Below are 15,396 nucleotides of genomic sequence, written 5' to 3'. Positions count from 1 at the left end.
CACAGGCCATGCTGGTACTACTCCCAGGCACACAGGTTTAGCCAAGCCCCAGGACTGCAGGCCCTGGGGGCCCTGTCAGAGGGCAGGGGGGCAGGTGAAGCTGGTGAATAGGGGACTGATTTGGTGTCAGAAAAACCCCAAGTTGAGACCACTGTCACTTGCTAACTATGTAGCCACAGACACCTCCTGCCTCCCTTCTGGAAAAGCTTGCTTGCCCAGGGGCTGGAGAAATCAGCCACACATTTCCCTGGCACAGACAGAGGGTTCCATAGATGACAGACCACAGGAGGCCTCCTGTTGAGAAAATGTTCCCAGGATTTCTGAGGCGCCAGCAGCCCTGAGAGGGCTCAGAAGAGGTAGTGGGGAAGAAAGAGGACCCACATCCCAGTCCCATCTGGCTAACCGGTTGGGGAGGCCACTTCTGCCTCCCGCAGGGCCTAGATGGTCTGTCCTAGTGTCTCTGTCTTGCCTTTATTAAGCAGCAGCCCCCAGGAACTCTCTCTTTGCTACCCTGTGGAGTTAGCCAAGGGCCCATCCTGCGGGCAGGCTGCTGTGTGTGGGAGTCGGGGTTTGATGAGCTGCTGAGCCAGGGAGGCCTCCAGTGAGCACTTGGTACAGCCAGCCCTGCCCGAGGAGACTGCAATAAGAGGAAAACAACACCACGGTCGCTGGTCAATCCTAGTGTGCCATTCTGGCTCCTTGTGGCCGCTACCCCTTCGTGGAGGAGGTCGTGGGATCTGCTCTGGTAGATTTAAAAAACCCCTTGCAGGGGCGAGGTATGTGAACTTCTCATGGCTGTCCAGGTGCATTGTGGCTTTCCCAGCCTTGCACACTGTCATGCCTGTTCCCTCAGCCCTTGCTGGCCAGCACACCAGACCCTTGCCACCAGTAGCTGAGGCTCCAGGGAACGAAGGCTCTGAGGAGCAGGTGGGGCTTGGGGAACCAGTGGGTGACCACTGGCTTCCTCTTTTAGGAGTAGCTCTGGCCCTGGCTTGGAGTCACAGCTTGCCTTGTCTCAGATGCTGCGACCACTGCTGTATGACCCTATAAAAATGGTGCAGTCTCTTTGACCCCCAGTTCCCGTAACTGTCAAATGGAGATAATGCTGGAGAAGACATCCAGTGAATGCTCTCTGTACACCCCTGACCCCAGCTCTTGATGAGAACCTACAGTGCAGGTGGGGCTTTGGGAGAGCACCCGGCCCGGCTGCTAACTGGAAGGTGAGGAGGCTGAGGCTCGGAGAAGGGAGCCTATCACAGTGAAGCTTCTGTTCCTGTGCTGTCCCCCTTCACCAGGTCATCTCCAGAGAGACCAGAGGAAAGTCCAGGAAGTAGCCAGCTCCTATGGCTTCATCACATGCCAACCTGCAACCTGTATAAGGGGAATGAGACTGTGTTATACCTTACTTTCTCTCTGCTTGTTCTCTCTGCCCTTTAGGGAACTCAGGCTGCGGAACTATGTCCCAGAGGATGAGGACCTGAAGAAGAGAAGGGTGCCCCAGGCCAAGCCAATCGCAGGTAGGTGGGCTGCATCTCCACCTCTGTTCCATGGCACTGTTGGTTGCCTCCACCTTGGCAGGTGTCACCGTCTCTTGGAGAATAACTGACAGTGCCGGGGCTGGAAGTTGGGCATCCAGGACCCTCCGTCACCATCTCGTGGCAGATGCACAACTAGAAGCAGTCTGGGCACTGAAGCGGCCTGTTGTGCCTGCTCTGCCCTGCTCACGCCCTGCCTTGGAGGCTTTCCAGGGGCCTGTGAGGGAAGTGGCCACATCCCCTCAGAGGACCTCTCCGGGCTGAGAAGTGGAAGTGGCCCTGGGGCCCTTGGACAGCAGGGGCAGGGTGATGGGTGCTGCGGGCCCTTGGAGGGTCAGAGTGAGAGACGCTGAAGACGGGCTGACCATCCAGGTGCTTGGAGAGTAGTGGGCAGGCAGACACCCGCCCAGCTTGGGGCGTGGCAGTGCCAGAGCACAAAGGATGGGCAGAGGTGTTCTCACTGGTGGGATGAAGGGCCTGGCCCGGAGGCTGCCCAGTCACACCACGGTGTGGGGAGCTGCACAGCAGCCGGAGCATCTGGCCAGCTGCAGCCTGTCCAGAGCCATCCATGCTGGAGATGCTGGGGTGCTTCCTATCATGCAGATCCCTGGCCCTGGCCGTGTTTTTTATTCTTTGTTTTTATCAATTTTTAATTATATGAGTAATAAACTAATAGATACATTTATCTTATAAAAGAGTAAAGTGTTGCACATTCAGCCACACTCCAGTCTGCCTCCCCATCTCCTTCGGCCCTGAGATGCACACACTTCCCAGGTGATCTGCTTCATGGTTTGGGCCTTGCCGTGGTGAGGCAGTGGCATGGTGGGGAGAGTAAGGCAGGACAGAGGACAGGGACGGGGAGCTGGTCCCATGTCTCAGGGTCAGCACTTGTGGCTGGAGGGAGGTGAGGCAGGGCAGAAGGGCCATGAGGAGACCCGGGACAATGGTGAGGGGGGTTAGAGGAAGCCCATGGAGCCCAAATCTGTTGTTCTTGACATCTGTCCCCACAGGGTCAGGGCCCTCCTGGTCAGGCCACCCAGAGGCCCGTTGTGCTGTTGGCAGCTGGGTGGAGCCGGGAGGTACACGTGGGCAGGACTCCTCAAGGTGGCTGCCCCGCTGGTCTTGGGAGCACAGATCTAAGAGTGGGATGGGAAGAAATGCCACCTGTGCCCTGGCCATTCCCAGGGCACGTCCTCAGAGCCCAGGAGCCCCAGGAGGGTATGGGAAAAGCCAGTCCTCAAGGCCCTTCCCAAAACCATACTTTGGATATATCCAGGCAACTGTCTCATTTCCCAGCTGGGGATCCTGGGACTAAGAGAAGCACCCATGCTTCCTGGCTAGAGGTCTTGGCTCCATCTACTCTAGCTGGCTGCCGCCTGCTGGCCCTCCTTCATCCCCGGATTGCCTTCGTCCTGAGAAACCCAAGCCCTTCCTCCAGAGCTGCCTTTGCAGGATCTTCACCTCTAGGTAGTTAGGGGCCAAGGGGAGAGGCGGGGCAAGAAAGCCCAGACTCTCCCAGGGACCTGCGGCTGCAGTTTGCCTATCTGGGAGAGTGGTGGCTCCTTTCCGACCTGCCTCCGTTGTTGTCTTGCGCCCTCTAGTGGAAGAGAAGGTGAAGGAGCAGCTGGAGGCCGCCAAGCCAGAGCCCATCATTGAGGAAGTGGTGAGTGCCTGGGGGTGTCCCCATCCTCCCTTGCTCCTTCTGTGGGTCCTTTTCTCCTTCCCACCTGCTCTCTTCACACATCCTTCCTTCTCGTCACTTCTTTATTCCCTTTCTACCTCCCTGTTTCCCCTCAGCCCCCTCCTTCCTCCTCCCTTTTCTCCCCTTTTCCTACCTCTGTCCCCTGTCTTCTACTTCCCTTGGGGCTAAGCCCTTCCAGCCCTGACTTGTGTCTCCTCCCTCCCCAGGACCTGGCCAACCTCGCACCCCGGAAGCCTGATTGGTGAGTGTTGCCCATGTAGGACCAGTGCAGACTGACTGGGACACTCTTGGTGCTAGGCATGGGCTCCGGCTGGGCCTTTCCCAGCCTCGCAACGGGAGGCAGGCAGTGTAGACATACTGCCTGAATTATTATGTTCAGATTATTAATGTCTGAAGTAAGTGCCGAGAAGGACGTGAGTGGAGAATGAGAGGGACATGACGGGGAATGACACCTAAGGGTGGGGAGGGGCTCGGGCAGAGGGGGCTCAGCAGTCCCCTCCAAACGTCCCTTCTGAAAGGATGAGGGCCCGCCCCACCTCAGAGAGCTCCATTTGAACAAGGCTGACCGTTGCCCTCAGGGAGCCATAGGGTAGAGGCCAGACGGTGGGAAGGACAGATGAAGGTTTCTGTGCCAGTTCTGCCACCAGCTAGCCTGTTTACCTTTGGCCTCAGCTTCCTCTGCATTGAAATGGGGATGCTCATCCTTCATGGTGCCCCTTTGACTGGGCAGAGAAAGAGGGCGAGAGAGGGCCGTGTGTTCGCTTTACCTTGGTCCAGAGGTACCAGCCATTTCCCTCTCACTTGCAATTCTGTGTCAAGTACGGCACTAGCTGAAGGTGTTCTGATATGATGAAACAAAAGCATGGGGCGCGTGTCCTTGGAAACCCAGATCCAGGGGGAATAGGCTGTGTGTGCACTTCTGGAAGCTCCTGGTGGTGAGGGTGAACGTGTGGTCGAAGGAGGAGCAGGACCCCCAGCGGGCCAGGGCAAGTCACTCCCTGATGGAGACCAAGGGGAACAGACAAAGAGAGGACCCTAAGAACCATCTGCCTTGTACACCTTGACTCGGTCCCCTGTGTTGGGTGGGTCTGTGGTGCTAGTCCCTGCCTCACTGGGACTGGCAAGGTTGGCTGGTGCTGGGTTTTGGAGGACACAGAAAGAGAGAGGGGAGGAGCATCCTGACCTCAGGCACCTGAGTGTGATTCCTGATGCCGGAGGGGCTGTGGGAGGGGAAGGCCCCAAGGCCACACCAGGCCAGCCTTCAGCCTCCGGCCTCCTCCCACCTCCCACCTCCCTGCTCCAGGGACCTCAAGAGAGATGTAGCCAAGAAGCTGGAGAAGCTAGAAAAGCGGACCCAGAGGGCCATCGCCGAGCTGATCCGTAAGTGCGGGGCCTGGTAAGGCAGCGTTCCCTGCCCTCTGGGTGGTGGCGCAAACACACGGCCCCTCTCCACTCCTCCTGTCTGCCACCCTTCCAGGTGAGAGGCTGAAGGGCCAGGAGGACAACCTGGCCTCTGCAGTGGCGGCCACCACCACCGAACAAGAGGCTGGTGACTCCGACTGAGGCACGCCCTATCCCCTCGCCGCCCGCCTTTCAGGCCTGTTCTATAGGAGGATGGTCTTGGGCAAGGGTCAGGGCTGGGCTTGCCATCACCTCCAGTTTGGCCTCAGAACAGTGACTCCCTGCCTAGCAGTCTGAACCCCACCCCTCCCCATGCTGTGAGGTCGGCTCCTTGTCTCCTGAGTGGTCCCCAGCATGCTGAGTTGGGGCAGAGCCAGCAACAACTCTGTGGGCTTGCTGTATCTCTACATATATATGTTATTTTGAATTTTTTTAATGTCTGGAAATAGAAACAAGCAGACCCCTGTGTATGGCAGAAACCTCCTGAATATTTGGGATACTCTGGGTTTGGGCCCCAAGACGGGGCAGCTGCAGAGGTGATGTTTAATATGAGTAAGCCCTGTGTTGGGCTGAACATGTTGAGGCTGGAGGGGTGGAGAAGGCCCAGGCCTGACCTTCTGGGTCCAGGTTTCTGGTCCAGTCCTTGGTCAGCGGTGATCATCTCAAAATCCTTGGGTGACAGAGATAGGCCTTACAGTAGTTTGTGGGATACCTTGGAGAGGCTCCCACTCTGGTCCTCTGTGGACGCCCTCGCAGTGAGAAGGAAGCGACTGGGCCCATGAAGGGGGTGAACTGTGCCTTGGCAAAGCCTCGACTCTGGGCCACTACAGATTCGGGGCCCCTGGCAGTGCTCGTTCACATTCCACCCACAGCCCCAGCAGCCCATCTCCCCACTTCACCGGCCAGAGCTAGACGCTGGCTTCCCTGGCACAGGGCACCCGTATGGGGGAGAGTGGCCCATTCTGCTAAAGACTGGGGTATTGTAGCCTGGGTTTTGGGGGTGGTCTTGGACCCTGGGTCCCCAAGGTCCTGGCTTCAGGACCATGAGCCTCCTCTGTGGAGCTGACTCTCCAGAATGACCGGCTGGCCACAAGTCTGACTCCAGGTACCTGTGACCATTTAGAGTTTCATCTCCTCCAGGATGATCACACTCTTAAGTTTCCTTCATGGTTTCCCCTTGAGCCTCCCGCCCCTGCCCTGAGTCATCCCAGTGTGTTCCTCCCTCTGTGCCAGCTTCTAGGAACACAATGGCCCAGCTCTGGTAGACGGTGCTGAGGACTCGGGCGGTAGAGGTGGAGGGAGTGTGTGCACACGGACTGTCACTCATACAATAAAGTAAATGGTTTAACTTAAAATTATGCAACTCCTCTAAGAAGATAGTTCTTGGGAAGGGAGCAGAAACTGGCAGCTATGAGTAAGGGCTGAAGTGGTAGGTGGCTGACTGCTGTGGTGAGCAGTGAGACAAGGCCAGGACTGATTCCCACAATGGACAGGGATCAGACATGCCCCACAGGTGTCAGGACTGGAGCCAGGCTCTCTCTGCATAGCCAGGGTCTAGAGCTGGGCTTCCCTTCCTAGGAATAAAGGGTGAAAAGATGCCCCCACCTCCTGGGATTGCAGTTGGAAGCAGGATGTTTGTCTGTGGCAGTGTAGGACTCAGACACCTGTGACTAGCAACTAGGCTCCCACTCAGCACCAGAGTAAGGATATCCCCACTGTATGAGAGCCCAGAGAGTTAATGAAAGGTTTGCTTCTGCATTTGCAGCCCTGTGTGCCCTATAGAACAATGGCCCTGCAGGGAGAGAGAAAAGCAAAAACTATCACCCATGAGGGACACTCAAAAATTATAAAATGCATGAGAAAATCCAGTGCCATAAAGAATGGCCAGCAGCCCAACAAGTGGGAGAATTTCTACTTGAAGAAAGTAAAACGATAATATCCTAACAGGCTTTAAAATGAGCATTTGTTTTATCACCAGTGAGATCAAAGAGGGACTTTCTGATCTCACACAACTCAAGAACAGGGATTTGGTATAAGAAACAACTGATTAGAAATCTTGGCAATAAAGAATGTTCATTTATTTATTTATTTAAATTTATTTATTTATTTATTTTTGGCTGCGTTGGGTCTTCGTTGCTGCGTGCGGGCTTTCTCTCATTGCGGAGAGCGGGGGCTACTCTTCGTTGTGGTGCACGTGCTTCTTATTGCGGTGGCTTCTCGTGTTGCGAAGCACAGGGCCTAGAGTGCGTGGGCTTCAGTAGTTGTGCCACGTGGGCTCAGTAGTTGTGGCTTGCTGGCTCTATAGTGCAGACACAGTAGTTGTGGCGCACGGGCTTAGTTGCTCCGCGACTTGTGGCATCTTCCCGGACCAGGGCTTGAACCCGTGTTCCCTGCATTGGCAGGTGGATTCTTAACTGCTGAGCCATCAGGGAAGCCCAAGAATGTTTATTAAAGTAAGAAACTCACTGGAGGAGCTAAATGATTACTTATAGTCAAAGAAGGGATTAATAAATTGGAAGTAAAGTTGAAGATCCAAAAGGTGGCAGAGAGAGAGAAGGAGAGAGAGGGGATAGGTTGAGAGCCCTGACGTACTGGTAGCTGTCCTTTAGCTGATAGGAATTCGTTTGGGAAAAGAAAACTGGAGAAAAAAGGTACTTGAAGAAGGAGTAGCAATCACTTCTGTTTCTGGCATCTCGGTAGGATGGTTGCCTGAAGTGATCTTCCCTTGGAAAACAGCTAAAAATACTAGGTAAATAAATATTGACAAATGCTTTTTAAATGCATCAATGATCTGGCAAGAAAGTATGGAATACTCAGGCCAAAAGGTAAGAGAAGTGGCAGAATGCTGAAGCCTGACCTTTGCCCTGGAGGTATATGACAAGCCAGGTGAAATCGAGCCTTGGTTTTGGAGGCCCTCAGTGCCTGGTGGGGCCCCAAAGGGCAGCACCCTCTGTAAACTAATAATCAGTCTGTACTCTTGACATCCCAAGGGGAGCTTGAACCCTGCCAATTACTGGAGTAGAATAAAGTCTCCCTTGAGAACTGAGGCAGCCCTCCCTCATGTGGGTTTGCACACGGGAAACCTCAGGTCAAGATTTACAGTGGTCCCAGAATGTGGTGGTCTCAGACACTTGATAGAAGGAAATGCAGATCCGACCTGAATGAATCTTTATTCATCTGAGTCCTCAAAGAATCCCCACCAATAAAGTTCCAAGAAAGAGGAATAGCTTACAGAAAAGTTCACGAGATATACTAGGCAACAAAGCACTCAGAGCAAAGGACATCAGAAAGAACATGGTAGCATGAGAGTTGCAAAGACTTCAGACATTAGAATTATCAGTCAGATAATTTCAATGTTTAAAAATGATTTAAGAACTAAAAGAGAAGCTTGAAAACCAGAATAGATTTGCAGAAGAACCAAAGTGATGCTCTAGAAGTAAAAATTATTATAGCAATTTAAAACCTTGTATCTGTGAATTAGAGCCAAAGAGACAATTTGTGAACAGGAAGCTAGATCTGAAGAGGTTATCCAGAATGCAGCCAGCGCGATAAACAGATCAGTAGTGTAAACAAGAGGCTAAGAGATATGAAGGATAGAGTGAGAAGATCCAACTTGTGGTTGGAGTTCCAGGGGGAAAAAAAGGCAAAAATGGGGCAAAGGTCTTTTTTTTTTTTACATGACTGAACTTTTCAAAATCACCAGTCCACAGGTTCAAGGTCAGCAGTTCTCAAGCTGGGCAACCAAAAGACATCTGCAGTCAAATGTTCTGTCTCTTGTTATGGGTGGTGACTCATTAGGTATGTTCACTTTACAAATATTCATTGAGCTGTACATATACGTTTTGTGCACTTTTTGTATGTTCATTACAGCTCAATAAGCAAGTTTGCCTCAAGTTTTTTCACACTTTGTATTAATTATAAATTGCTGCATACAAATTACCCCAAATCTCTGTGGCTTAAAACAACAAATCATTATTTTCTGACAGTTTCTGTGGATCAGGAATTCAGGAGTGGCTTAGCTGAGTAGTTCTAGTTTGGGGTCTCTTTGAAGTAGCCGTCAAGATGTCCTCCAGGGCAGCAGGCAACGCAAGGCTCCACTGGGGCTGGAGGATCTGCTTTAGGACCGTTTCCACTCCCAGCGCTCACAGGAATGCATAGAGAAGCATTACGCACCCACAGTTCTTGCCGCGTGCACCTCTCCATAAGGCTTGCATGAGTGTTCACATGTGGTAGAGGCTGGCTTTCCCCAGAATGAGTGATCCCAGAGAGGAAGCAGGAGGAAGCTTTAGGGTCTTTTATGACCAGGTCTTGGAAGTGATATTCTGCCACAGTCTGTTTGTTAGAAGCAAGTCACTGCGTCCAGCCCACGCTCAAAGGGAGAAGAAAGGGAGAAGAATTAGGTTCCACCTCGAGGTGGAGTCTGAGAATTTGCGGACGTGTTTAAAAACCAGTACATACGTGAACACATTGTAATAAATTGTCAGAACGAAAAGACCAAGAAACAATCTTAAAATTAGAGATTATATTTTCTTTCAAAGAGCAAGCCCACAGCAAATGTCTCAAACACAGCCGGTGTTAACTGGAATGGTACCATCTGGCATCAGTGTTAACTGGACAAAAGGTAATTGTCAACTTGAAATTCTATACCCAGAGAAAATATGTTACAAGTACAAAATATTTTTAGACAAACAAGATCAGAGGTTTTGTCACCAGCAGACTTTTTAAAAAAAATCTATCTTGAGGTAATGAAAATATTCTAAAGTGGATTATGGTGATGGTTGTACAAGTCTGTGAATATGCTAAAAGCCATTGGATTGTACCTTTAAATGGGTGAATTGTATGAGGTATATATTATATCTCAATAAAGCTGTTTTTTTAAAAAAGAAATAAGCATTCTCCTTAAAAAAAAAAAAAAAAAACTGAATGTCTTTTTTTGAATGAATGTCTTCAGACTGAATCCCAGATGGAAAATCTGAGATCGTAAGAAGGAATGAAGAGAAAGAAAGTGTAAATTTAAGTAGACGTTAACCTTATAAAACAAATATGTGTTGTGAAGTAAAAGTAAAACAAGGGCTAGGGTACATAACAACAATAATAGTAAGTCCTGAGGTGATCGGTGATTGGAATTACAGCCATCTACCAAGCTCACTCAGGAAGAGAGCAAAGACTCTGGTATACAGACAGGCTGACATTTCTAGGATAACGCTAAAAATAGAAATAGAGTGATAGAATGTACCCCTTCTTTTTTTCTTTTTTTTTCTTTTTTTTTTTTGCTTCACCATGCAGCATGTGGAATCTTAGTTCCCTGACCAGGGATCAAACCCCTCCCCCCTGCATTGGGAGCGCAGAGTACTAACCTCTGGACCGCCAGGGAAGTCCCTAGTACCTCTTCCAAAGAAATTAAGGAAAAAAAAAATGGACTGAGAAAAATAAATTATCCAAAAGAAGGCAAAGAGAGAAAAAGGTGGGACAGATAAATCCAAATATGTCATTAATTACTATTAATGTACCTGTTCGCTTTTTTTAAAAAAAACTCTTGTCTGATGTCATTTAAAAAAAGAAACCTAAACCCAGTCTTTCAAACAGATTGAAAGGGATTAGAAAAGCTCTGTCATGCTCAAAATCAACAGAAGGAAGCTCAGCTAGCTGGGGTGATGCCAGACAAGGGAGACTTTCAGACAGAAGGGTTACTAGCTACCCTGGTGTGCTGTGGAGCAGCGGGCCTCCCACCTGCCACATGTGGGAATGCTGGTTGGTAAGACCACTTTTGCAAAAGTTGAACTGGTGCACAGCCAGTGACCAGCAATTCCACTATTAGTGTCCTAGAGCACTGTTGCACAAGAATACCGGGAGACAGGGACAGGAACCCTAATAGAAGCAATGTTCATAATAGCACACATACACACAGTAAAACACAATGAGTTATTATTGTTTTGACAGTGGAATACTCTATAGCAAGGAAATGAGCTATAGCCCCGTGTAAGATTGTGGATACATCTCAGAAGAAGCAAGTCAGACTTCCCTGGTGGCGCAGTGGTTAAGAATCCCCCTGCCAATGCATGGGACATGGGTTCGAGCCCTGGTCCCAGAAGATACCACATGCCACGGAGCAACTAAGCCCGTGTGCCACAACTACTGAGCCTGCGCTCTAGAGCCCACGCTCCACAACAAGAGAAGCTACCGCAGTGAGATGCCCACACACCACAACGAAGAGTAGCCCCCGCTCGCCACAACTAGAGAAAGCCCGCACGCAGCAACGAAGACCCAACGCAGCCAAAAATAAATAATTTTTTTTTTTTTAAAAGCAGGTCACAGAAGAAAAGAAGTATGAGACATTTGTGTGATGTTCCAACACAGGCAGAGTAGAACAATACACTCTCTAAGGATACACACATGGGTGGTAAAGTCGGCACAGAAGAGCAAAGGCAATGATCCTCATCATCAGGCTTGTGGTTAGCTCTGGGAAGGGGCCCTCTGAGGTGTTGATAATGTTCTTTTTCTTGGCTTAAGGGGTGGGAATTCATTTTATTCTTTATCCATTCATTTTCTCCATTTTTTTTTGGTTGTATATACTGTATTTCACACAATTTTAAAAGAAATTTCCAGAATCCACAACCTAAATTACTCAATGAGTATGAAGTAGAATTTTTTTAATGGCTACATCTGCAGTTTCACTACAATGGTCAAGATTAGAACATTGAGGGGAAAGAGGAAAATCCAACAAGCTACAGGAGGGGAAAAAAAACAACAACAACGGAAAGTTTGCCTACTAATGAATGAGTTCCACTTTTCATCAGTCAATGGTAGATAGTAGAAGACAAATTTTTCCTAAGTGCTGAGGAAACATAAATGTCAGTCTGCTTAATAATAAATAATAAGGGCAAGATAGACATTTTCAGGCTTATGACACTAAGTGTTTACTCTGCACTGATCTTTGCTGAAAGAACTACTAAAGGATGCTCTGTAGCAGGAGGAGGAGGGAGGGGGCAGGGAGAAGGATATGGGAATCAGGATGACATTTGGCAGATGCTCACCTACAGGATTTTAAGTGAGGAGGGGTTTTTTCTTGTGTTATGTCTAAGGTGGTACAGTGACTCCTTGAGACCACGAAGGACGTGAGTCCCTTCTGTGTCCTCAGCTGCTGTCCTTAACTCTCTTGGAGGCCTTCACCCCCCCCCCAACCGACCTCCCAGGTTTGAGCTACAGGCAGGAGGGGGAAGGGCAAAGGGCAAGCCAGCTGAAGAAACCATGACTTCAAGCCCTGTCCCCCATGCTTTCCTTCACATCTGATCAGCCATTACTGTGTCAGATCCAACCCTAACTGCAGACATGTGGGGAGTAAGGGTATTTTAAGCTGGGCACATTGCCACCATGATTGAAATTGAGGTTCCATGAGAAAGGAAGAAGGGTAGAAAGAGTACCGGGAAGGCAGCCAGCAGTGCCTGCCACAGGATGCAGGAAGAAGTGGTGAGCAAAGAAAGTGGTAAACATTGCAGAAATCAGTAATTGACTAACAAGAAATAAAGACTGACGAAGAAAGAGGAGACAGGGACTTCCCTGGTGGTGCAGTGGTTAAGAATCCTCCTGCCAATGCAGGGGACATGGGTTCAATCCCTGGTCCAGGAAGATCCCACATGCTATGGAGCAACTAAGCCTGTGCGCCACAACTACTGAGCCCATGCTCTAGCGCCCACGAGCCACAACTACTGAGCCCACGTGCCACAACTACTGAAGCCCACACGCCTAGAGCCCGTGCTCCACAACAAGAGAAGCCACCGCAATGAGAAGCCCGTGCACCGCAATGAAGAGTAGCCCCCGCTCACCACAACTAGAGAAAGCCCATGCGCAGCAACGAAGACCCAGTGCAGCCAAAAATAAATAAAAAGAGAAAAAAAGGAAAGAGGAGACACACATTAGGCATGTTAGGAATGAAATAACGCTATCACCATAGACCCCATGGACATCAAAAGGACAATAAAGGGGTACTGTAAATACCCACATTTTGACAAGTTGATGAAATGGACCAATTCCTTGAAAAGTGCAAACTGCCATAACTCACCCCAAATGAAAAAGATAATTTGCATAGCTCTGTAACTATTAAGGATATTGAATTCATAATTTTTAAACCCCTGAAAAAGACATCTCCAAGCTCAGGTGGTTTTACTGGAGAATTGATACACAGGTTTAATGCAATTCATATCAAAATCTCAGTAAGATTTTTATATATAGACAAGATTATTCTAAAATGTATCAGGAAGGTTACAAGAACAGCTTAAACAATTTTTAACTAGAAGAATAAAGCAGGAAGAGTCAATCAACCCATTTCAAGACTTATTATACAGCTACAGTAATCAAGATGGTGGTATTGGTGGAAAAGTAGGCACATAGATCAATGGAAGAATACAGAGAACTCAGAAGTAGCCCCACATAGGTATGGCTCACTAATTTTTGGCAAAGGTGCAAAATGAGCTCAATGGAGGAAGGACAGTCTTCAGTAAATTGTGCTGGAGTGATTGGATATCCATCCAAAGGTCCCAAAAAGGAACCCCAACCTACACTTCAGACCTTATACAAAAATTAAAGTGGATTATAGGAGAAAACCTTCAGGACCTAGAGCTTGGTGAAGAGCGTTCTTAGACATGAGAAAGCACGATTCATAAAGAAAAAAAAGGGCAAATTTGACAACCAAAATGAAAAGCTTTTGCTCCAACAAAGACCCTGTTAAAAGGATGAAGAGAAAATCTACTGACTAAGAAAATACTTGCAAACCCCATATCTGATAAAGGACTCCTACCTAGAATAATACAGTACTCTTGATTGGTACTCTCAGACTCTCAGGCCCCAGCAGCCCCTTTGTCATAGGGCTGAAGAAATGGGCCAAGTGGCAGTGCCCAGCTCTGTGGATGGAGCCCCGGTGTGCCCACTGCTACCTGGCTCACCAGGCACTCCTCCAGGACAGCCCTGACCTCCCAACACTCCAGGCCCCTCTTCCTGCTGGAAATCCTCAAGGACATCTGGCCTCTGGGTCATCTCAGGAGAGGTGTCAGGTTTGAAATGTTCGGCAACAGCATGGATACCCCTTTGCCAAGCAGAGGACAGGAGTACAGGGCCTGCTGGCCCAGAGACTCACGCTTGATGCCTCTGGGTAAGAGGGAAGGCAGCACGAGGGCTGGGAGGAAGTCATACCTGGGATTGCAGGGACAGGACCCTAGAGGCCAGGTGGACATCCGGGCTGGTATAGGGCCTGTAACACGGTGAGGAATCGCAGACGCAGGGTCACAGAGAGGCATAGCCCCTAAAGTTACAAGGGAAGATTCTGTCTAGCCCAGTGGGCTGCAGGTGAATTGTGTGAAGGTGACCAGTTTGGGCAAATCAAGTCCCCTGGACTCTACCTGTGCATCCTCAAGCCCAAGGCATCGTCCAGGCCAAGTCCCCTGTTGGGGTTTCATGCTGCTCTTCCCCACCCCTGGCCTTCAGTGTGCGAGACTCCTGCTCACCTTCAGGTGACCTCTCCATGGGGCTCTGAGCTGCATCTGGGGCCTGCTGCAGCACCCTTACAGGAGCTGGGGATTCAGGCATTAATTCATCCTGTTTCCTGAGTATTCACCTTGTGCTGGACACTGTTCCAGGGGCTAAGGATGCAGCTGTAAACCTGACGTTGCCCTGCTCTCCAGGAGCTGACCTTCCAAGTGGTCTCGGGATCTGTGCTAGGAGCCACGTTCCTTTCCTCAGACCAGTCTAAAAGACTTGGCTTTCCCCAAACCATCTCACTGGGCATCACAGTGCGGGGTAGTGAGTGGTGGGGATCTAGGGCCAAGAGCCCAGCAATTCTATTCAGCCAGCAGACCTTTATGGATAAGAATCTCCGTGTAGCCTTTATTTCCCCTGTTGCCCACACACGGCCACTGGGGGGCAGCAGAAGACACCGACCCAGGGCCCCTACAGGGGGAGTGTGGGTCAGCATAGCCTGCTTTTCCCGCTGCTGAAGTGGATCTTCTGTAAGGAACCTCATCCCACCAGAGGAAGCACCCCATCCTTTCCCGTGGGGCCTGTGTCATTTAAGGGGCTGATATCAGAGGTGATCCCGGGAGTGGGGCTCAGTCAGCCTGAAACCCAGAACAGTGGTGGCCACGTCCTGGGGAGCAACAGAACCCTCCACTCCGCCCCACCGACACCAGCCTTCCGCAGGTTCCAGGCACCAGGCACTTTCGGGTGTGTGGGCTCCAAGTGGAGTGTATTGCGTACCCTCCCAACCCTGTGGGGAGCACCAACCCTGCCAGGTCACAGGCAGCCTCATCCCTCCCGAGGGAAGGTCTACGTATGTGTGAGACGTATGTGGACCGAATACTCAGGGATGTGGACCCACTGTAGCCTGGCTGGGAAAGGGGCCCCACCTGGAGGGTCAGGTCCCCTTAGCCCCTGGGCCAGGTCTGACATGGCACCCCCTGGGCCTGTCCTGAGCATCTGTTGCTCAGAGCCAAGCTGCAAAGATGCCTAGATCCAGGGGCCATCCAGGTGGTGTAGGGGACTCACCCACTGGATGGGCAGAAGTGGGTATCCATAGAGCACAGTGGTTGAGCATGCTGGGTTCTAGGGCTGCTTCCCTCCCTGCCTTAGGCCTGGACTCAGGGCCTCTGGCAGCTGTGGGCTGGGCAGGGGTGTCCAGCCTATTTCCCGGCCAGCCTGCCCTTTCTCTATGTATTTACTGGTTTTCTTAAAATGTTCCCATTACTCAGGGCTCTGGTCGGCACTGAGACA

At 50.4% G+C, this 15,396-nt stretch overlaps 1 protein-coding gene across 1 annotated transcript in view; it reads left to right on the top strand.

The window, feature by feature from the left end:
• CCDC12 (coiled-coil domain containing 12) overlaps positions 1-9,508 on the top strand; it is a 51,376-nt gene extending 41,868 nt beyond the window's left edge. The window contains exons 3-7 of the mRNA XM_082664154.1: positions 1,438-1,517; positions 3,137-3,198; positions 3,444-3,478; positions 4,541-4,617; positions 4,715-9,508. Of these exons, the coding sequence (XP_082520280.1) occupies positions 1,438-1,517; positions 3,137-3,198; positions 3,444-3,478; positions 4,541-4,617; positions 4,715-4,800 (340 nt within the window). The 3' untranslated portion in view covers positions 4,801-9,508. The remainder of the gene's footprint in view (positions 1-1,437; positions 1,518-3,136; positions 3,199-3,443; positions 3,479-4,540; positions 4,618-4,714) is intronic.
• Positions 9,509-15,396: the final 5,888 nt, after the last annotated feature.

Source organism: Grampus griseus (genome assembly GCF_964374135.1).
Source record: "Grampus griseus genome assembly, chromosome: 10".
Lineage (NCBI taxonomy): Eukaryota > Metazoa > Chordata > Mammalia > Artiodactyla > Delphinidae > Grampus > Grampus griseus.
Note: the sequence above shows the minus strand (reverse complement) of the source record. Positions and strands in the feature narration are given on the sequence as shown.